The sequence below is a fragment of the Crinia signifera genome, chromosome 7 (genome assembly GCF_055691185.1).
Source record: "Crinia signifera chromosome 7, ASM5569118v1, whole genome shotgun sequence".
In the NCBI taxonomy this organism is placed as follows: domain Eukaryota; kingdom Metazoa; phylum Chordata; class Amphibia; order Anura; family Myobatrachidae; genus Crinia; species Crinia signifera.
In genome coordinates, this window is record NC_139223.1 from 164,358,800 (window position 1) to 164,383,235 (window position 24,436).

At 40.9% G+C, this 24,436-nt stretch overlaps 1 protein-coding gene across 1 annotated transcript; it reads right to left on the minus strand.

Moving 5' to 3' along the window:
- Nucleotides 1-896: 896 nt before the first annotated feature.
- On the minus strand, nucleotides 897-17,786 carry LOC146021266 (gamma-crystallin-4-like). The gene is made up of 3 exons (XM_083155060.1): nucleotides 17,673-17,786; nucleotides 14,365-14,607; nucleotides 897-1,169 (listed from the first exon to the last, which is right to left on the minus strand). The coding sequence occupies exons 1-3, from the start codon at nucleotides 17,784-17,786 to the stop codon at nucleotides 897-899; spliced, it is 630 nt and encodes a 209-aa protein (XP_083011186.1).
- Between the last annotated feature and the right edge of the window lie 6,650 nt (nucleotides 17,787-24,436).

Sequence of the window (24,436 nt, forward strand, 5' to 3'; positions counted from 1 at the left end):
CCTGTTCCAGTTTGAGCACTTAAATGGGACTTTTCGAATTGCACCCATTAGTTTGGATGGTATTAGCTGTTATGCGCAGCTTAATCTAAACATCATGAGCATGATCGGATGCAGTTAAACATTTGAATACACCCCATTGTGTATGATAAATGGTGCTTCAGCCAATCAGCTAGAAACTGTGATTTAAAAAACAAAAGACATTAGGAGCTGATTGGCTGAAGAATCCTTTGTCATACCTAATGAGTTTTAAAACTTGTTGCATATGATAAAACTCATTGAAAAATCAGCCCCTAAATATGGATTCTTCTATCTCCTTCCCACGTGCCTTATGCAAAATGATCTTCTTATCCATTGAGATTAACCCTGGGGTATACTGAGATTTTATTACTGCACCATTGAAACCTTCTTCTGTAGTCAGAATTACTAAAGGATGTAGTAAACCCTGAAACAGATGATGTGGAGAAGTTATTCAAAGCAACCAATTAACTTCTAAATATTATTTATCTAGTATAGTGTAGGCAATGATAGAAGCTGATTGGTTGCTTTGGGTGAGATGGCATGAACACGCCCCCTTCAGCGCTCCGCCATTTTATTTGTTAACAGTGCGTGGCCACACACCCACTCATGCATAACCACACCCTCAGGTATTGGGGCCGCCAACCTCTCGATGGGACTGGCCGCGGTTATATAGAAATCTTTAAATTATAATAATGTAGACAAAATGAACGATTTGACCAATAACAACTATGTTGACTAAAGAGGGCACAGTCATTTCTTACATTGCCGTACAGACCTACGACTGTTTGCATAACACATAAATAAATTAGAATTATAACGGAAGTGTAGATCTTAATCTTTTATTAGCAGCTCCTAAAGTCTGGCGGTGTTCCAGCAAGTTACGGAAAGTCTGTAGCTCTTCTAAAAGAGCCAACCCGGCTGTTTCCTGCGCCCCAGTCACTGGATCTCCGGTACTCTCCAGGCATCAGGTAGTACTGGCGCCCCCTGTAGTTGGGTTCATCATAGAAGATCCAGTGTCCGTCAAGAACGTTGCAGGACTGGATGTCCTGGTAGCGGAATTTCTCATACACTTGAGGACAATCTTCTGTAAACTCCATAATTTGTCCTTTGAAGTCTTCTCTCTCATAAACCCGAATCTTGCATGAGGTTTGCTAGAGCAATGGACACAAATGGACGGGTTACATTCTGAAAGGTCACCGTTATATGACCATCATCTTCACTTTTAAAAAAGTATTCATTATTATTATATTATATAATATTATTATTCAGTTATTAGCAGGTAAACTGGGTAGCACCCTTTGCACCAATATTTGTACTCAGCAAACGGGACGGCCAATGTAATGATAATCTGTATTGAGTTTGGAAAGTGGATTTTTAAAATGTGACAGTTGGTGATAAACAGCTCATCTGCTGGGTGACCTGAAAATATGACCTGTGACCTGAGGACCAAGTTTGTAACCACTGGTCTAAAGTATTTTGCTACCCATGAATACCCCAAAGTATTTTCATATAAGGAGAATTTGAGGGTTTATAACAATAAAGAGAGTACTGTATGTGAGTGCGCACAATATAGCCAAAATAAAGGAACCAATTATTCGTGGAGTGAGAGATATCCCCTTGCAAATGTTAATAGCAGAAAAAGGTGGACAATTATAGGTGCTACACAATGACAAGATACAATGTAGTCAACTTCATACTATACGGTATACAGTAGAGAGATCAATAATTACCCAATTTAAGGAGCAATAGACGTTTACTATAAAATGTACAAATTTATAATTAAAAGCAGAAAATTACAAGGATAGGAATCAAATATTCAAATGATCTTTCCCTTGGTAGGTTGTGTGTTGGACTATGTTCATACAGCACCAAACAGGATATGAATGGTTTCCTCAGCGCTAATATAGATTCCTTCTGATTCTCATATGAGTATACACCGAAAAAGAAGAAAGAAAAAAACACAATAGTATAATATTGTTTGACAAAAAAGATTAAATGTGATACGCCTTTAAATGTTTGAAGACTCGTACCAGATTTTTTGTCTACCTGATTAAGAGTAGACAAATACGTTTGTGGTTTGAGGGGGATATTCACCACCGAGGGAATCCACTCTATCTTCTATTGCCTGTATTCCAGACTCAAAGGGATAAGAAAGATATCATGGTGCAATACGTTTTATTTAATAAAAACAATTCCTTAAAAATCCACGTGAGGTATATAACAGAGGACTCTCACCATTTGCGCATGTCCACAATGCAATTGTAGACAAAAAGAGCTTTAGTTGTAACAATAACAGGCGTCCCTGGAAACTCCTTCGCAGTGATGAGAGCCTCTGCAATCCTCCTCAGCGTGTAGATAGCCGACCGGTTTCGATACAAAGTATCTTCTTCAAGGCTGGTGTATGGATGACACCCTGTGGGGTTTTTATACCCCAACGGAGAAATGCAGAGGCTCTGCCTAATTCCAGACACAGATTACCTGTCCATTTTAAGTCTCCAGGGATGACACACAATATACATAAAGTCCGTTACACATATTATCGCAAACCCCGCTGCCGCAGCTGTTCTTAATCTGACATATCTCACGCCGGAGACAGTGTTTTCCGGCATCGTCGTCTTTAGCCGGATATGACGTGTGCGTTCCAAAGGCTACGCGTCTGGTGGCCATCACCGGATGTGAGGTATGCGTTCCATTTGCCGATTTGCGTTCCATGCTGTGCGGAAGTGGGGTTGATACCACTCCGTTTCTCTGTTTCATGTCCTTTAATAGCGTAGATAGCAGCATGTATTCTATTTAAAGTGCGGGTGCTTATGCATCCTCGGGGAAAGAGGTATAAAAATCAGAATATTAGCGAGGATCATATTTATCATAAAAAGGTAACGGATAAAAACAATTAATATCAGACAGAATATAAATATGATAAAAAATGAATAAAAATCATAGAAACCACTTAGTCTCAAAATCCTTAATTAGTCCTCCAGGTATGAGTGTCCCATAATTAAAAATTATTGACATCTCACATTTCGCTAATTTCTTATTAAAATCTCCTCCTCTTGTACCTGGGGTTACTTTTTGTAAAATATAGAAATTCTTTATTTCAGTAGTATTGCACTGGTGGAAATTTTTAAAATGTGCTGATAACGCATGCACATCTAGACCCTTCTTAATATTCCTAAGATGTTCGCTGAGTCTGATTTTAAACGGTCTTGTGGTTCTGCCAATGTAGAACTTAGAACAATTACATTCGATAGTATATATCACATTATTCGAATGGCAAGTCAAAAAATCCCTTATTTTAAAAGTTTTGCCATTAATCTCGAGCACCTCTTTCTTCATTCCAAAAGTATTTGGTATATTTTTACATCCAACACAATCCCCGCATCGATAAAAACCTTTAGATGAAACAATAGATTTTTTGGGGGAAGGTGGGCACATACTCTGGACTAATTTGTTCTTCAGATTCGGGGCTCGTCTGAAGATAATGTTAGGAATTGGGGGGATTTTATCTCCAACAACGGGATCCTTTTGGAGAAGCGACCAATGTTTTTTGAGTATTTTTTTAACACTAAAGTGATGAGATGAAAAATTGGTTATAAAAGACCATTTAAAACGTTCAGATTGATCACGTTCAGTTCTTCTTTTTTTAACCAGCAGATCATCTCTTTTTAATTGTTCAACTTTAGTTATAGTATTGTCTACAGATTTTTCCTCATATCCACTATTGATGAAATTCGCTTTCATTTCATCTGCTTGTTTCAAATAGACTGAGGTATCGGTACAATTTCTCCGAAGTCTCTGTAATTGGCTCATTGGTATGGTATCGAGCCATTGTTGTTGGTGGCAACTTTCTTTATTAATATATGACCTGGAATCTGTTGGTTTCACAAAATTACGTGTCTTGATAGTGCCATCTTCAATATAGATGACAAGGTCCAAAAAGTTGACATGGTTTTTGCTAATGTCATATGACAATTTAATGCCCCTATCATTAGTGTTGAGGTACTCACAGAAAAGGTCAAGGGTCTCTCTGTCACCTTTCCAAAGAAAAAGGATATCATCTATATACCGCCGCCATGAGACCAGGTTTGCCCCGTATGGGTGGTGGGACCAGATGTAATCGGTCTCCCATGCACCCATAAAAATGTTGGCATAACTGGGGGCAAACCTGGTACCCATGGCGGTCCCCCTTTTTTGTATATAGAAATCCTCCTTAAACAGGAAGTAGTTATTATACAAGATAAATTCAATGCCTTTTACCAAAAATTCTTGTAAATTATGTTCTAAACTGGTTCTCTGTAAGGCCTTTTTAGCTGCGTCGACTCCTTGTTGGTGTTCTATAATTGTATATAATGTCGACACATCCGCTGTTATCAAAAAATAATTATCTTCCCATTTAACTTCTTTTAGAAAGTTTAACACATCTGAAGTGTCCTTTAGATGGGATGGATTGTCTAATACTAACGGTTGAAGATGGTGGTCTATGAACATCGATAGATTAGAAGTAGGGGAGTCTACCCCCGAAATTATGGGCCTTCCAGGGGGATTGAGGGGGTCTTTGTGTGTTTTGGGTAACACGTATATGGTGGGGATAGTAGGTTCCTCTATATAAAGAAATTTTGACTCCATATTAGTTATAGTCCCCTTTTTTTCATATTTTTCAATAAGTTCTTTTAATGTTTTATTAATTTTGGAGGTTGGATTAATTCTTATTAGCTTATAGGTGTTTTTATCTGCTAATTGTTTAAGTATTTCCTCCTCATAATTTTTTTTATTCAAGAGAACTATCCCCACCCCCTTATCGGATGGTTTAATGATTAAATTTTTATCATCCGTCAGGCTTTTTAGGCCCTTTTTCTCTTTCAGGGTAAGATTATGTGTAATCTTTTTGGGATCTATTTTACGAATGTCATCCATGACAAGAGTACTGAAGGATTCTAAGAAGCATCCCTTTAAATGGGAGGGAAAAAAGGTTGATTTAGGTTTAAATGGTGTTGGTGGAACAGAGTCTTCTATATTCTCATCCGTTTTCATTAAAAAGAATTTCTTTAAGGTGAGCTTCCGAATGAACTTCTGTATGTCTATGAATACATCAAATTGATTCACAGGAATGGATGGGCAGAATTTTAGGCCCTTTTCCAACACTGCTCTCTCTTCTGCTAGTAACAAATGATCACTGAGATTGAAAATCTTCACAGTTTCAGGTTTTTTCAAATCCGAAACTGTTTTAGACTTTTGGAGTCTCTTTTTTTGTCTTTTTTTCTTAGCATAAATAATCCTTTTTTCCTTATTATTACCTCTACAACCTCTTTTTCTCAAACAGTTTTTTACCTCCAGTGCTGGTGGTTTGTTCCTGATTCTAAAAAACGTGGTCTAATGTTTCTATCATTCTCCAATTCTTGGGGTATATCATTGAGGGGTTCATAATGATTCCTCCATGAATTGGTGACTCTTCTATTTTGGTGTTCTTCCTTATTTACCCATCTCTTAGATCTCCTCCAATTATCATTTTGAGGTGTGGAGTTATTTTTATTATATTCCGGGTTTAAATCCTTTGATTTTTTTTGATTCCTATAGGGAACTTTCTTAAATGGTAATTTAACTGATTGTGGATTTTCCTTTCTAATAGGGAGTGTGTGCTTCTCCCTACCCGTTGGAGAAAGTCTAGGGGTTTCATCCTTGTCAGGTGTTTTGGAGTCTCTCTGTAATTTTTTAAGCTTTCTACTCATTATTACAGACTCTGCCTTTTCTATTTTATGGCATATAATTTCTTCCCGTTCCTTATAGTCGGGGAGGTCTTTAAAAGGAATGGACATCTCTTTAAGATCTTTAATCTCATTATTTAAAGTTTCTAAATCATTTTTTCTTTCCTTAATGATAAGATTTATAAGGTTGCAGGAACAATCGAATAATATGGTATCCCACATTTTCTCAAATGTCCCATTAGATGTTGAGAAGCTGGCTTTTTTATCAACTTTTAAACCCTTTGGAATAATACCTAAATTTAGGTATTTCTCCAATGTGGCAATCTCCCAGATTAATTTACTTTCTTTAAGGAGTGCTTTTTCTAATTTATCTAAAACACCTTCCAGACTCTCGTCGACAATTACTATGTCGTCAATTTGTTTAGAAAACAACTCATTAAGCCGTTTAAGACGTTCATCTCTTGCTTTAAACATGATAGAGCAGCACGGTTGTGATCTGATTTGGCAAAAGAAACACAAATATGCAAAAATAGGATTCAGATCACTAGACCAAAGAAGAAAGAAAAAAACACAATAGTATAATATTGTTTGACAAAAAAGATTAAATGTGATACGCCTTTAAATGTTTGAAGACTCGTACCAGATTTTTTGTCTACCTGATTAAGAGTAGACAAATACGTTTGTGGTTTGAGGGGGATATTCACCACCGAGGGAATCCACTCTATCTTCTATTGCCCGTATTCCAGACTCAAAGGGATAAGAAAGATATCATGGTGCAATACGTTTTATTTAATAAAAACAATTCCTTAAAAATCCACGTGAGGTATATAACAGAGGACTCTCACCATTTGCGCATGTCCACAATGCAATTGTAGACAAAAAGAGCTTTAGTTGTAACAATAACAGGCGTCCCTGGAAACTCCTTCGCAGTGATGAGAGCCTCTGCAATCCTCCTCAGCGTGTAGATAGCCGACCGGTTTCGATACAAAGTATCTTCTTCAAGGCTGGTGTATGGATGACACCCTGTGGGGTTTTTATACCCCAACGGAGAAATGCAGAGGCTCTGCCTAATTCCAGACACAGATTACCTGTCCATTTTAAGTCTCCAGGGATGACACACAATATACATAAAGTCCGTTACACATATTATCGCAAACCCCGCTGCCGCAGCTGTTCTTAATCTGACATATCTCACGCCGGAGACAGTGTTTTCCGGCATCGTCGTCTTTAGCCGGATATGACGTGTGCGTTCCAAAGGCTACGCGTCTGGTGGCCGTCACCGGATGTGAGGTATGCGTTCCATTTGCCGATTTGCGTTCCATGCTGTGCGGAAGTGGGGTTGATACCACTCCGTTTCTCTGTTTCATGTCCTTTAATAGCGTAGATAGCAGCATGTATTCTATTTAAAGTGCGGGTGCTTATGCATCCTCGGGGAAAGAGGTATAAAAATCAGAATATTAGCGAGGATATCAGATGATATCCTTTTTCTTTGGAAAGGTGACAGAGAGACCCTTGACCTTTTCTGTGAGTACCTCAACACTAATGATAGGGGCAATAAATTGTCATATGACATTAGCAAAAACCATGTCAACTTTTTGGACCTTGTCATCTATATTGAAGATGGCACTATCAAGACACGTAATTTTGTGAAACCAACAGATTCCAGGTCATATATTAATAAAGAAAGTTGCCACCAACAACAATGGCTCGATACCATACCAATGAGCCAATTACAGAGACTTCGGAGAAATTGTACCGATACCTCAGTCTATTTGAAACAAGCAGATGAAATGAAAGCGAATTTCATCAATAGTGGATATGAGGAAAAATCTGTAGACAATACTATAACTAAAGTTGAACAATTAAAAAGAGATGATCTGCTGGTTAAAAAAAGAAGAACTGAACGTGATCAATCTGAACGTTTTAAATGGTCTTTTATAACCAATTTTTCATCTCATCACTTTAGTGTTAAAAAAATACTCAAAAAACATTGGTCGCTTCTCCAAAAGGATCCCGTTGTTGGAGATAAAATCCCCCCAATTCCTAACATTATCTTCAGATGAGCCCCGAATCTGAAGAACAAATTAGTCCAGAGTATGTGCCCACCTTCCCCCAAAAAATCTATTGTTTCATCTAAAGGTTTTTATCGATGCGGGGATTGTGTTGGATGTAAAAATATACCAAATACTTTTGGAATGAAGAAAGAGGTGCTCGAGATTAATGGCAAAACTTTTAAAATAAGGGATTTTTTGACTTGCCATTCGAATAATGTGATATATGCTATCGAATGTAATTGTTCTAAGTTCTACATTGGCAGAACCACAAGACCGTTTAAAATCAGACTCAGCGAACATCTTAGGAATATTAAGAAGGGTCTAGATGTGCATGCGTTATCAGCACATTTTAAAAATTTCCACCAGTGCAATACTACTGAAATAAAGAATTTCTATATTTTACAAAAAGTAACCCCAGGTACAAGAGGAGGAGATTTTAATAAGAAATTAGCGAAATGTGAGATGTCAATAATTTTTAATTATGGGACACTCATACCTGGAGGACTAAATAAGGATTTTGAGACTAAGTGGTTTCTATGATTTTTATTCATTTTTTATCATATTTATATTCTGTCTGATATTAATTGTTTTTATCCGTTACCTTTTTATGATAAATATGATCCTCGCTAATATTCTGATTTTTATACCTCTTTCCCCGAGGATGCATAAGCACCCGCACTTTAAATAGAATACATGCTGCTATCTACGCTATTAAAGGACATGAAACAGAGAAACGGAGTGGTATCAACCCCACTTCCGCACAGCATGGAACGCAAATCGGCAAATGGAACGCATACCTCACATCCGGTGACGGCCACCAGACGCGTAGCCTTTGGAACGCACACGTCATATCCGGCTAAAGACGACGATGCCGGAAAACACTGTCTCCGGCGTGAGATATGTCAGATTAAGAACAGCTGCGGCAGCGGGGTTTGCGATAATATGTGTAACGGACTTTATGTATATTGTGTGTCATCCCTGGAGACTTAAAATGGACAGGTAATCTGTGTCTGGAATTAGGCAGAGCCTCTGCATTTCTCCGTTTGGGTATAAAAACCCCACAGGGTGTCATCCATACACCAGCCTTGAAGAAGATACTTTGTATCGAAACCGGTCGGCTATCTACACGCTGAGGAGGATTGCAGAGGCTCTCATCACTGCGAAGGAGTTTCCAGGGACGCCTGTTATTGTTACAACTAAAGCTCTTTTTGTCTACAATTGCATTGTGGACATGCGCAAATGGTGAGAGTCCTCTGTTATATACCTCACGTGGATTTTTAAGGAATTGTTTTTATTAAATAAAACGTATTGCACCATGATATCTTTCTTATCCCTTTGAGTCTGGAATACGGGCAATAGAAGATAGAGTGGATTCCCTCGGTGGTGAATATCCCCCTCAAACCACAAACGTATTTGTCTACTCTTAATCAGGTAGACAAAAAATCTGGTACGAGTCTTCAAACATTTAAAGGCGTATCACATTTAATCTTTTTTGTCAAACAATATTATACTATTGTGTTTTTTTCTTTCTTCTTTTTCGGTGTATACTCATATGAGAATCAGAAGGAATCTATATTAGCGCTGAGGAAACCATTCATATCCTGTTTGGTATTGTATTTGTGTGTGAATTGGCTGTTCACTTTTTGTCTGGTTTCCAATAGCTGCTTATTAGCGCATGGTCTAGTGATCTGAATCCTATTTTTGCATATTTGTGTTTCTTTTGCCAAATCAGATCACAACCGTGCTGCTCTATCATGTTTAAAGCAAGAGATGAACGTCTTAAACGGCTTAATGAGTTGTTTTCTAAACAAATTGACGACATAGTAATTGTCGACGAGAGTCTGGAAGGTGTTTTAGATAAATTAGAAAAAGCACTCCTAAAAGAAAGTAAATTAATCTGGGAGATTGCCACATTGGAGAAATACCTAAGTTTAGGTATTATTCCAAAGGGTTTAAAAGTTGATAAAAAAGCCAGCTTCTCAACATCTAATGGGACATTTGAGAAAATGTGGGATACCATATTATTCGATTGTTCCTGCAACCTTATAAATCTTATCATTAAGGAAAGAAAAAATGATTTAGAAACTTTGAATAATGAGATTAAAGATCTTAAAGAGATGTCCATTCCTTTTAAAGACCTCCCCGACTATAAGGAACGGGAAGAAATTATATGCCATAAAATAGAAAAGGCAGAGTCTGTAATAATGAGTAGAAAGCTTAAAAAATTACAGAGAGACTCCAAAACACCTGACAAGGATGAAACCCCTAGACTTTCTCCAACGGGTAGGGAGAAGCACACACTCCCTATTAGAAAGGAAAATCCACAATCAGTTAAATTACCATTTAAGAAAGTTCCCTATAGGAATCAAAAAAAATCAAAGGATTTAAACCCGGAATATAATAAAAATAACTCCACACCTCAAAATGATAATTGGAGGAGATCTAAGAGATGGGTAAATAAGGAAGAACACCAAAATAGAAGAGTCACCAATTCATGGAGGAATCATTATGAACCCCTCAATGATATACCCCAAGAATTGGAGAATGATAGAAACATTAGACCACGTTTTTTAGAATCAGGAACAAACCACCAGCACTGGAGGTAAAAAACTGTTTGAGAAAAAGAGGTTGTAGAGGTAATAATAAGGAAAAAAGGATTATTTATGCTAAGAAAAAAAGACAAAAAAAGAGACTCCAAAAGTCTAAAACAGTTTCGGATTTGAAAAAACCTGAAACTGTGAAGATTTTCAATCTCAGTGATCATTTGTTACTAGCAGAAGAGAGAGCAGTGTTGGAAAAGGGCCTAAAATTCTGCCCATCCATTCCTGTGAATCAATTTGATGTATTCATAGACATACAGAAGTTCATTCGGAAGCTCACCTTAAAGAAATTCTTTTTAATGAAAACGGATGAGAATATAGAAGACTCTGTTCCACCAACACCATTTAAACCTAAATCAACCTTTTTTCCCTCCCATTTAAAGGGATGCTTCTTAGAATCCTTCAGTACTCTTGTCATGGATGACATTCGTAAAATAGATCCCAAAAAGATTACACATAATCTTACCCTGAAAGAGAAAAAGGGCCTAAAAAGCCTGACGGATGATAAAAATTTAATCATTAAACCATCCGATAAGGGGGGGGGGATAGTTCTCTTGAATAAAAAAAATTATGAGGAGGAAATACTTAAACAATTAGCAGATAAAAACACCTATAAGCTAATAAGAATTAATCCAACCTCCAAAATTAATAAAACATTAAAAGAACTTATTGAAAAATATGAAAAAAAAGGGGACTATAACTAATATGGAGTCAAAATTTCTTTATATAGAGGAACCTACTATCCCCACCATATACGTGTTACCCAAAACACACAAAGACCCCCTCAATCCCCCTGGAAGGCCCATAATTTCGGGGGTAGACTCCCCTACTTCTAATCTATCGATGTTCATAGACCACCATCTTCAACCGTTAGTATTAGACAATCCATCCCATCTAAAGGACACTTCAGATGTGTTAAACTTTCTAAAAGAAGTTAAATGGGAAGATAATTATTTTTTGATAACAGCGGATGTGTCGACATTATATACAATTATAGAACACCAACAAGGAGTCGACGCAGCTAAAAAGGCCTTACAGAGAACCAGTTTAGAACATAATTTACAAGAATTTTTGGTAAAAGGCATTGAATTTATCTTGTATAATAACTACTTCCTGTTTAAGGAGGATTTCTATATACAAAAAAGGGGGACCGCCATGGGTACCAGGTTTGCCCCCAGTTATGCCAACATTTTTATGGGTGCGTGGGAGACCGATTACATCTGGTCCCACAACCCATACGGGGCAAACCTGGTCTCATGGCGGCGGTATATAGATGATATCCTTTTTCTTTGGAAAGGTGACAGAGAGACCCTTGACCTTTTCTGTGAGTACCTCAACACTAATGATAGGGGCATTAAATTGTCATATGACATTAGCAAAAACCATGTCAACTTTTTGGACCTTGTCATCTATATTGAAGATGGCACTATCAAGACACGTAATTTTGTGAAACCAACAGATTCCAGGTCATATATTAATAAAGAAAGTTGCCACCAACAACAATGGCTCGATACCATACCAATGAGCCAATTACAGAGACTTCGGAGAAATTGTACCGATACCTCAGTCTATTTGAAACAAGCAGATGAAATGAAAGCGAATTTCATCAATAGTGGATATGAGGAAAAATCTGTAGACAATACTATAACTAAAGTTGAACAATTAAAAAGAGATGATCTGCTGGTTAAAAAAAGAAGAACTGAACGTGATCAATCTGAACGTTTTAAATGGTCTTTTACAACCAATTTTTCATCTCATCACTTTAGTGTTAAAAAAATACTCAAAAAACATTGGTCGCTTCTCCAAAAGGATCCCGTTGTTGGAGATAAAATCCCCCCAATTCCTAACATTATCTTCAGACGAGCCCCGAATCTGAAGAACAAATTAGTCCAGAGTATGTGCCCACCTTCCCCCAAAAAATCTATTGTTTCATCTAAAGGTTTTTATCGATGCGGGGATTGTGTTGGATGTAAAAATATACCAAATACTTTTGGAATGAAGAAAGAGGTGCTCGAGATTAATGGCAAAACTTTTAAAATAAGGGATTTTTTGACTTGCCATTCGAATAATGTGATATATGCTATCGAATGTAATTGTTCTAAGTTCTACATTGGCAGAACCACAAGACCGTTTAAAATCAGACTCAGCGAACATCTTAGGAATATTAAGAAGGGTCTAGATGTGCATGCGTTATCAGCACATTTTAAAAATTTCCACCAGTGCAATACTACTGAAATAAAGAATTTCTATATTTTACAAAAAGTAACCCCAGGTACAAGAGGAGGAGATTTTAATAAGAAATTAGCGAAATGTGAGATGTCAATAATTTTTAATTATGGGACACTCATACCTGGAGGACTAAATAAGGATTTTGAGACTAAGTGGTTTCTATGATTTTTATTCATTTTTTATCATATTTATATTCTGTCTGATATTAATTGTTTTTATCCGTTACCTTTTTATGATAAATATGATCCTCGCTAATATTCTGATTTTTATACCTCTTTCCCCGAGGATGCATAAGCACCCGCACTTTAAATAGAATACATGCTGCTATCTACGCTATTAAAGGACATGAAACAGAGAAACGGAGTGGTATCAACCCCACTTCCGCACAGCATGGAACGCAAATCGGCAAATGGAACGCATACCTCACATCCGGTGACGGCCACCAGACGCGTAGCCTTTGGAACGCACACGTCATATCCGGCTAAAGACGACGATGCCGGAAAACACTGTCTCCGGCGTGAGATATGTCAGATTAAGAACAGCTGCGGCAGCGGGGTTTGCGATAATATGTGTAACGGACTTTATGTATATTGTGTGTCATCCCTGGAGACTTAAAATGGACAGGTAATCTGTGTCTGGAATTAGGCAGAGCCTCTGCATTTCTCCGTTGGGGTATAAAAACCCCACAGGGTGTCATCCATACACCAGCCTTGAAGAAGATACTTTGTATCGAAACCGGTCGGCTATCTACACGCTGAGGAGGATTGCAGAGGCTCTCATCACTGCGAAGGAGTTTCCAGGGACGCCTGTTATTGTTACAACTAAAGCTCTTTTTGTCTACAATTGCATTGTGGACATGCGCAAATGGTGAGAGTCCTCTGTTATATACCTCACGTGGATTTTTAAGGAATTGTTTTTATTAAATAAAACGTATTGCACCATGATATCTTTCTTATCCCTTTGAGTCTGGAATACGGGCAATAGAAGATAGAGTGGATTCCCTCGGTGGTGAATATCCCCCTCAAACCACAAACGTATTTGTCTACTCTTAATCAGGTAGACAAAAAATCTGGTACGAGTCTTCAAACATTTAAAGGCGTATCACATTTAATCTTTTTTGTCAAACAATATTATACTATTGTGTTTTTTTCTTTCTTCTTTTTCGGTGTATACTCATATGAGAATCAGAAGGAATCTATATTAGCGCTGAGGAAACCATTCATATCCTGTTTGGTATTGTATTTGTGTGTGAATTGGCTGTTCACTTTTTGTCTGGTTTCCAATAGCTGCTTATTAGCGCATGGTCTAGTGATCTGAATCCTATTTTTGCATATTTATGTTCATACAGCATATGGTCAGTCCCGAGCAAGAAAAGCTCAACACCACCGCAGGTGGCTTAAGTGCTGGAAAGGTCCTTATACAGAAACCCCCTTTGTTAAAACGATAGGCTGACATCCTCACAACACCTTTCGGATCAAAGTCCTTCCTCAGGTGTGGATGTCAGAGTTCCTACTACGATGTGTATTTACTCTTCTAATTGATTCAAAATTCAATCTGGAATTAATTTGTATTGAATTTGTAATCAAGTAGATCTTACCATTCTTGCATAACCTGGATGTGTTTTAGAGGTTTGGGAACTTCTACAGCTGATGGACTAGATTAAGTACCATGAAGAAACCACTAGAACATGTCCCGGGTTTCCACTTTTATTAAGTGGAGCTGATGTTGGTTGGAAAAAAATATATATAAAGCAGAAGGTACCTGGGGTATAATCCTGCAAGACCTGATGGTGTCTCCAAACCCCAAGCACTGGTTGAAATCAGGATATTCGCCTCTCTTTAGGAAAAACTGGCACCCCCTGTAGTTGGGAAACTCGTAGATCATCCAGTTCCCGCGCTCAACGCGGATGGAGCCGCACTGGTTGAAGTTGGACAGCAGGTCGGAGCTGTCGGAGCTGCACTCATAGGAGCGCCCCTGGAAGTTCCTGTCCTCATAGAAGATGATCTGGGGCAACACAAAGGGATTACGATCTGCAAACTGTGTGTACTGGTATTACCCACTTAAAACTAGATGTGAGCTATTTGGTGAAAACTGAATACACCGAACTTTGAGCTTCCAAGTAGAGTACTGGGGGGGGGGGGGGTTGGACTTAGGGATAGGCTGGGTAGGGGGGGGGAGCATTTGCTCAATACTCCTGCCAGAGTGAAAAATCACCCCTCTACATGGCTGCAGATGGCACCGCATCCGTAGACTTACTCTGCAATGCAATGGATTATACCAGATCAGGGCCCTCGATGACATCAGAGGTCTTCCCACAAAACGCCTAGATCTGTCAACATTTTTCTCTGGTCACTCCCAGGAAACATCCAGTTACCACCCCCAAACACTGGCCACCCGTCACTCTTTCCTGCGAACCGTTGTAAAGTGGTCTTCTCCGATAATCGCAGAACAATGTACTGGTCTGAATTAGGCCCTATATTTGCCATGCAATTGTATAATTGCAGATTTGCGATTGCGGTAAATGTGTGTTCAGTCACAATTCAGCGTTTCAGCATTTCAGAGCCGAATCTGCAGACGCCAATTTCCAGCCATTTCCCAAACAAAATCGGTCAGGCTTAAATACTCAAATCCCGTTATTTCCTTGCCTTGCCATTGTTTTAGCATTCCATAATAGCAAAACTGTGGCAAGGCATGATGGGACTTGTAGTTTCACAACAGCTGGAGGGCCATAGTTTGGACATGTCTGCCTTAACAGGTCAGATTGTACCGTATCTCGGCTTCTATACTAAGAGCTTATTTAGCTCCCTCCAGGTGGAGGTGCACATAGACTCAGTGGCAAAGTATCATCCCAGTTCATCCCAGTAGCCCGGAGGCAAGATAAGTATTGATGCCCCCCAAATAGCTCAATCAGTAAAGTGCCTGTCCCCAGTAAGGTCAAGGAATCTACAGTGTTGCAAGTAAGGGGGTACGGCGTGGTACGGAGTACCTGTAAGAAATATGCTGCAGGTACGCAGTACCACTTTCCCCACTGACCCACTGTCAATTCTATTTTTATTTTAAGTCTAAATATAATGCATCCGCAGCCCGCCCACCCAGCGTTATGATTGGTGTTGTATGCAGCTACCGGCTACTGCTGATTTATACCCCGTTCTCACTGCCGCAAAAACCTGGGTTTTTGCTAGAGCAAGCAGTAATTTCCCGTGTCCTGTCTCAGTGTAAAAGGGTCTTTGTGAAATTCCCGGGTGTTATGCCCTGGGAATTACACACAGGTTTTTTGCAGGGTTTTTCCTGGGTAATACACTGGTGTATGGCAGTGTGAACAGGCTACACCCGGGTTTTTCACACATGATGCCAAAAAACAAGCTTATTGGTGGATGTAATCATGAGATATGTGACAGCCAGCCAATAAAAGCTGGTTTTTAAACAGCCAATTACAGCAATTTGTACAAATTTCCCAACACCCAATCAAATTCCATACATTTGTTGGAAGGCAGACCATGGAAAGCACAGTGTGAAAGGGGCAGACACGGGAAATTCCCAGGTCTGAGGTGAAGTAGGAAGGTGGTCTGTTGAGCTGAGAAGCTCTGTGCCCCGCCAAAAATCCACAATTGTAAGCACAAGCTGCTCAGCTCTCCCCCAAGCAAGAGCCAACCCACCCGTCATTCCCTGTTTCTCATTCTGTCTCCTGATGCCAGTATTGGCATTTAGTCACTCCTCTAGCTTTGTGTGACCACGCCCCCTCATGACACATGGCCACGCACATTTTTGGTGGAGGCTATCAGTACCACCAAGAAAAAAATTCTACTTGCACCACTGGGAATCTACCTAATACAGGGTGTGACACTTGCAAAAATGCTGTTAGAAGGGGGAGTCTGCCACATTAGCAATATCAACTGCTTTCAATTAACTGATTCAAACTTGAAGGGGAGGAGAGATGCCCCCTTTGGAGCAGGAGCCCGGCGGCAGATGACTCCATTGCCTCCCAGAGTTCTGCCACTGCATAGACTGTTACATTGTACTGATGTCCATCTATTCCCTATTTTGATTACACTTCACAGTTTTCCCTGTGGTTTATTCCTTGAAATTCAAGGGACTTTACTTAAAGAGTTTGGAATTATTGCTCTTAATAAACTCCAATATTGGTCTTTTGGGCTACGGTGGAACCATATCTATTAGAATATTGCCGATTTTTTAAATATATTTTATATGTTATTAATTTATTGGTCATTATTAGCGAATTTATGTATAATAAACATTGACTAATAACGTTTTACTGAATTTGCGCTCTCTTAACTCATTTGTGTTCCCCCCCCCTTTAATACCTGTGATTCTATAGAAATGTCATTAGAATATAAATTGAATTACTATGGACATATATGGATGTATACTATATGCCAATTTGCTTTACAATACAGAAAACAATTGTGCGTGTTTTTTTTTTACATTTTATATTTTTTTTACTTTTTTATTTCGCGTAATATTTTACCCCCCACCCACGCGAAGGGGCGAGGCAATGGACTACGGACACTGCTGGCTGAGCTGGCAGCAGTCAGCGCTGAGCTGGTCCCGCTCCATGCATAACTAATGAGCGGGGACCCAGAGCAGTGCACATTTAATGAGTGGGTCCCCGCCCCGTGCATATGCAATGAATGGGACCCACTCATTAAATATGCACTGCTCTGGGTACCCACTCATTAGTTATGCATGGAGCGGGACCAGCTCAACGCTCACTGCTTCCTAGGTCACCTCTCAGTTAAGCCAGTGGCGCCCACCACAGACCCTGCTGGCACTGCTTCCCCAAGCCGCTGCTGGGTCTGCCACATATGTAGCTACGTCACTGATACCATAAAATGCAGTATCCTTAATAACAATACATGAGCTGAATGTATCTCACCTTCCCCATGTCAATGGATTTGCTGCTCCGCTATCCCTGTTGATTTTCTAACAGATGTCCCTTATATATGTCACATAGGCTAAAAAAGTGCATAAAAAGCACATGAGGCCCCAGCCGTTGTGTTCGGGTCACTTTGTGCCCTGCAGGGTGTAGAGTGAGGCCGCTTTGTACAAACATCTAGTAGGGCTTCATCCATTGTGCGAGGGATTTGCTTGTCATTGTCATCATATACAGATGCTCGAGTGGTGAATCCATCAGCAGAGTCACAGTGCAGTAATACAGAGATCATTGCACGATATATCAGGAGCAGAGCCAGGCACGCAGTGTGACCGGGGGTGCCGGGATGGGAATTATTTATTCTAGAGGCGGGGCGGCCTCCCTTTTGTGTCAGACAGGGTGACTTCGGGGGGCCCGGGGCACTTCAGACAGGGGGGACCCCTTGCACTTGTCATTACTGGCTGCAAACTGCATGGGAGAATATTACACTGTCAAAACACAGAGTAAAGGCAGTATAAACTTGGTCAATGGTTAACTGAAGGGGGAGACATACATATACATATATATATACATATACATATATATATCTTATATATTTGGCTACATCTGTCACTCAAAGTGTGTCTGAAGCTGTAACGCTGGGTGGAGCCTCTGACTCACATGACTGACTCACATGACAGAGAACCAGCCCAGTGAGCCACAGACAGTGCCAGACACCCTCTGCCTCTCCATGTTACACAGCAAAGACACAGCTACTCACCAGACACACAAGGTGAGCGCCCCACACCTCCATACCTCCCAACATGACCCTCTCCAGGAGGGACAGAATGCTCTGTTTGTGGACTTCCATCTTAATTTATGATTGTCATCACCTGTCATTTTAAACAGGGTAATTGATAAGAAAGGTGTTTAAGCACAGGTGATGGCAATCCATAAATTAAGAAGAAACAGAAACAGAGCAATGTGTCCCTCCTGGAGAGGGTCATGTTGGGAGGTATGCACCTCCCTCCCCCCCCCCCCCCCCCATTCACGGCATCCCCACGATTAAATGGCACATGCAAAACACTGACATGGCTATGGTCGACAATGAAAAAGGTTGACAAGATTTATTTTTCACTTTTTCAATGTTTTCATATTCATTCTCATGTGTCGACATGGACACCAATGAAGTGCCACACTTATGTCAACATTTACATGTGTTGACCTTTCTGTGCTGATTTTTTCTTGTGGCGATTCGCGGCCCACCCCCCCCCCCCCTCCTGCGATTTGCGGCACCCCGCGACCCCCCCTCCCACGATTCGCGCCAACCCCCCGGGCCCCCCCTCCCGCGGTTCACGGTGCCCCCCACTACCCCCCTTCTGTCATTGCGGCAAGCCCCCGCGACTCACCCTCCCGCGATTCACTGCAACCCCCCGCGCCCCCTCCCACGATTCGTGGCACCCACACACACCCCCCCCGTGACCCCCCCTCCCGCAATTCACGGCATCCACCCACGACCCCTCCTCCCGTGATTCGCTGACACCCCTCACCTCCTCCCTCCCCCCCCACCCCCGCGCACGATTCACGGCAACCCCAGGATTAAATGGCACATGCAAAACACTGGCACGGCTATGGTCGACAATGAAAAAGGTTGACATGAGTTTTTGAAGATTTATTTTTCTTTTTTTGAATGTTTTCATATTCATTCTCATGTGTCAACATGGACACCGATGAAGTGCCACACTTATGTCAACATTTACATGTGTTGAACTTTCTGTGTTGATTTTTTCTTGTAGCAATTTTTTTCCAGTGACAACTATGAACTATGTGCACGTCAACCTACACATCATCAACCAATTCTTTGTATATTATATAACACTTGTTCTGTTTTACTGTAGGTGTTTTAAGTCAGACCTTTTACTGCTACTATGACTGTTTATGTAAATGCATTCTGAATGACAGCAACATCCTACCATCCTTCTACAAGAATATATAACCAACTAGGTGATTAATCGCGCCCCGTGCCCCCCCCGCAATTCACGGACCCCCTGTGCACCCCCCCTCCCGTGATTCGCAACCCCCCCTCGCGCAATTCACGCCCCCTCCCACGCTTTGCGGACCCCCGCCCTCTCCCGCGATTCGCCGACACCTGCGCCCCCTCCCTCCCTTGATTCACGGCACCCCCCGCGCCCCTCCCGCAATTCACGGCACCCCTAAGCCCCTCTTTAGTCCCCCGTATACTCACACACCCCTATCACTACCCAGCTTCCTGCTCTCCTGAACCGTAACTTCCACCACTGGGGAGTCGCTGACGCTGTTTTGCCCACATGCCCCTATCATGCCTCATAGTTTTGCCCACACACCCCTATCACTACCCAGCCTCCTGTTTTCCTGTGTCGTGACCTCCGCCAGTGGGGAGCCGCTGACTCAGAAACACCCTACTATACTATTGCACACACACACCTAAACAACACGCACACACAGCCCCCCCCCCACACCCACAAATGTCACTGTACCATCCACACTATCAATGTACATCTTACTCTGTAACCGCTTTTTAATTAAACAAAACAATACACACCCCCTTCCACATCATATGCTCTCTATTTAACACATTTCACCTATAACTCAAGTTGCAATACAAGCCATCTTTCATACAATTCTAACCATCTTTCTAATATACAAATGTTCACAAATTAAGGGGGCGCAGCCCCTTACGACGGTGTGAAGAGCGCCCGTAGGGCGCGATGAATCACCTAGTATATATATATATACATACATAGTTACATAGTTACATAGTAGGTAAGGCTGAAAAAAGACTTGCGTCCATCTACTTCAACCTGGTATAGATATCCATTGCTGATTTGGTAGGTTCTGGTATTTTACAGACAAATTATATTTCTTATTTGTACCCATGGATGTTTTTATCCAGTAAATGTTTGTCCAACTTTGCCTTGAACACATTTAATGAGCCAGCCGTAACCACCTCTCTGGGAAGAGAGTTCCAGAGTTTGACTGTTCTGACCGTAAAGAAATTCTTTCTACTAGCTGAATGAAATCTTTTTTCTTCTAATCTATACTCATGTCCTCATGTCCTAGATTCCTTTCTAGTAGAAAAGAGGGTGTGTGACAGTTCCTTATATTGGCCCTTGGCCCCTACATACATACATACATACATACATGCATACATACAACATGAAAATTCTGTGTTTGTGCCTCTGCACCTTACTCTGTAGGACTATAGGAGACCTCACAGTCCCAGTGCTGCCTCTGATTAAAAACCCTCCCATGACTAGGCTGCTGCTGCTGTCCTCCATGGGCCTGAGAAGCATGTAATGAGCTCCACCAATCAAAGCTCAGCACAAACCTCTCAGCCTCTTCCCTATTTTGCAAAGTGTCATGGGACTTAGTCAACACCCAGTAATGCACTGCACACTTGAGAGTAATAAGAGGGCACGCAGCTCCTTCTCATATAAGACAGAGGTATGACATTTCAGCATTCAGGATATCAGTGCTGACATATTGCCAACACTTATATTTAAGCCAAATTCTAACTGCGGCCTAACCTTACTGCATTTGTCGACAGTGATTAGGTCAACAGTCAATTGGTTGATAACTACTGGTCAACACATGAAAAGAGTCGACAGGCTTTAGGTCACCATTGACAAAATGTCGACACAAGCAAAAGGTCAATGTGGAAACGGTCGACGCAAGTAAACGGACGACATGCATTTTTTTCACCGCCTTATTTCACAATACAAGTGGGCATAGAGTTAGATTACAATAGTGTGTCGAGCGCAGTGAGCCATGCGAGGGGACTTGACATACTTACAGTACATGGGGTCCATATAGGCAGATTTCAACATAGACTCCCATAAAAGAGAAAAAACTCATGTCGACATTTCCTTGTGTCGACCTATTGACTGTCGACCTACAGATATAGCCACGTTTATGGCGAAGCATTGAGTGGCGTGGCTAGTGTGGCGTAAGGCATTGCCGGTGAGTGTAATGCTTATGTTCACTTACTTTTGAAAATCACCATTGCGCTTACATGAGATCTCCAATGAAATGCAGCAAAGTAATATAGTCCAAGAGGTACAGTATGTACAGTAATGTGCTTTACAGATGAGCGCTGGGTTACAGGATCGCTGAATACAGATCACACACAGTAACTAGAAATGTAAACATACAGTCCCGCACCCTCAGCCTTCCACATGGATGCAGGGCTGCCGGTTGCTTTAACTTCACACGGATTGTATCACTCATTCACTCATGCTTTTATTTCTGCTGTTACTGTACTGTACCAGTATGTCAGCAAGCTGCATTGGATGTTAAGCTGCCTGATTGGAAAGTGGTAAAAAACATATATATATTTTTGCGGAGCAGACGCTCGTAGAGCCCTTCACAGTGAGCTGCCACAGGTATGAATGAGCTTTTAGGCCTATAGCATACTTACTGACTTTTACAATTGCCTCTCCGGGAGAAGCCTGGATGCTGCACATCGGGGGGCTGGGACAAGGCTGTCGTCAAAAATCTCCGCCCCCAATCCACACAAAGGACACTTTTGTGGGTCCGCGAGGATGGGACAGGGCTCAAATGATGTGAAATGGTGCGATTCACATTATTTCAGTTCCCTCTCCTCCTGCGGACCCTCAAATCATGAATTTGTTTCAGCGGCTCCTGGGGGGGGGGATGCCGGGGTTGCAGGGGGTCATGCCGGATATTAAATAACCTTCTCAGAGGGCCAGAAGGGGGACAGGATTTTTCGGAGCTGCCCATCCATTCCAGGAGGGTAGGCAAGTATGGCCTACAGACAGTACACTATCCACCTTGGCCTAGCAGTTAAGGCCACAGCATGCTATGTGTTGTGCCTGGGGTTTGGATCCCACTCAGGAGCATTTCATTTTTGTTAAAGATATTTTATTGATTTTCAAATAGTAACAGCATCAGTACAAAAATAAAAACATAGTGCTTCAGAAAAACATTCACAGAATGAGCATTTCATTTTTTGTAATTCCAATGGTTTGATATTTTTTAAGGGTAGGCTCCCTCGTGGTAAATAGTCTTGGTCTGCTGCCATTTTATAAATATGATATGTAGTTGGTCATCCAGCCCCAATGACTCCGTGGGGAAGTATTTGCTATTTGCAGAGCTTAGCCCACTCTTACAGAGCTATGCTTGGCATACATTCCTCCACTGAGTCCCTGGGGCTAAATGTGCAACTACGTAGCATATTTACAACATGGCGGTGGGCAGAGACTACTACTACAGTCTCTAATTGAGACACAATCTGCATAACACATAATGGTGCACTGCTTGGGTAGGAAACACTGTATCAGAACATTTTTATGCAGATAAAAACTGTAATTTCATACAGAATATAGTCATGCAATATATTATTTTACTGAGCAAAATCTTCTGGGGGGTCTTTTTAGCATCCCAATGTGCAGAACATTCATTTCATGGGGAAAAAAATGAAACATTGCAGGCCAAATGTAATAGGGTGTGATAATCAGAAAGTGAGAGATTTTGGGAGAGTTTTCCCATCTTTTTAAAGCGGCGATCATTTACATGGCAAAACCAGGTTGATTTTGTCATGTAAATGATTGCTGCTTTAAAAAGATGGGAAAACTCTCCCAAAATCTCCCACTTACTCATACCTCCCAACTGTCCCAGTATTTGGGGACGTTCCCGCATCCCATCCGGGGGCTGCCATAGTCCCTAGGTGAGGGCAGTTGGGAGTCCCCTCCAGCGATGGCGCTTCACATATGCATCTGCAGTACTGTGAATAAGGGGCAGTACAGGGTGGTGTAATATGAATAAGGAACAGTATTATGTGGTGTTATGTGAAAAATGAGCAGTATGGTGTGGTATAATGTGAATATGGAGCAGTACAGTTTGGTGTAATGTGAATATGGAGCAGTTCGGTGAGGTGTAATGTGAATATGGAACGATACAGTGTGGTGTAATGTTAATATGGAGCAATACGTTGTGGTGTAATATGAATAAGGAGCAGTGTGGTGTAATGTAAATATGGAGCCATATGGTCTGGGTAAAGTGAATAAGAAGCCATACCGGGTTGTGTAATATGAAGGAGTAGCTCGGTGTGGTGTAATGTGAATATGGAGCAATACAGTGTGGTGTAGTGTGAATAAGGAGCCATATGGGGTGGTGTAATATGAATAAGGAACAGTATTATGTGGTTTAATGTGAATAAGGAGCAGTATGGTGTGGTATAATGTGAATAAGGAGCAGTATGGTGTGGTATAATGTGAATATGGAGCAGTATGGTTTGGTGTAATGTGAATATGGAGCAGTACTGTATTGTGTAATGTGAATAACGAGTAGTACAGTGTAGTGTTATGTGAATATAAAGAAATACAGTGTGGTGCAATGGGAATATGGAGCACTACAGGTGGTATCATGTGAATACAGAGAAATGGGTCAGGGGCGAGACCAAAATACTAACTAACCAAAATTCACTAGAGCTGGCTCTGCAAGGTCATAAAAAGGGATGAGGAGTCTTCCTGTATCAGCATCCAGCAGTATGCTTGCCCCTGAGGAGAAGACAACATGCGTGCACAGGTCATAGCCAGGCACTGGGAGTTGAGGATGAATAATTGATTTGTGAATGGCTTCCATATCTTACTGTATATAATAAAAGAAGAGCCATCATTTCTATAAACAGACGTAAAATAATCAAACAGTTACATTTCAGGTAGTTCATTAAATATATAGTAGACAAACTGAGCGTACAGCAATTTACAATCCCGGATGCATTCAGCAATTGTAAATCCAGAACACCCATCTGTATCTGGAGATGGATGAATCTAGGTGACGGTGCTGGCCCCCGGCACTGCACATTTGTGAATGTCACATTGCCACCCAGTGATGACCATTCAGCCGTGAGAAGGCACCAAGTTGTGGCTGCCCCAGAATTGTGTGTCAATGTCGAGTGTTGTG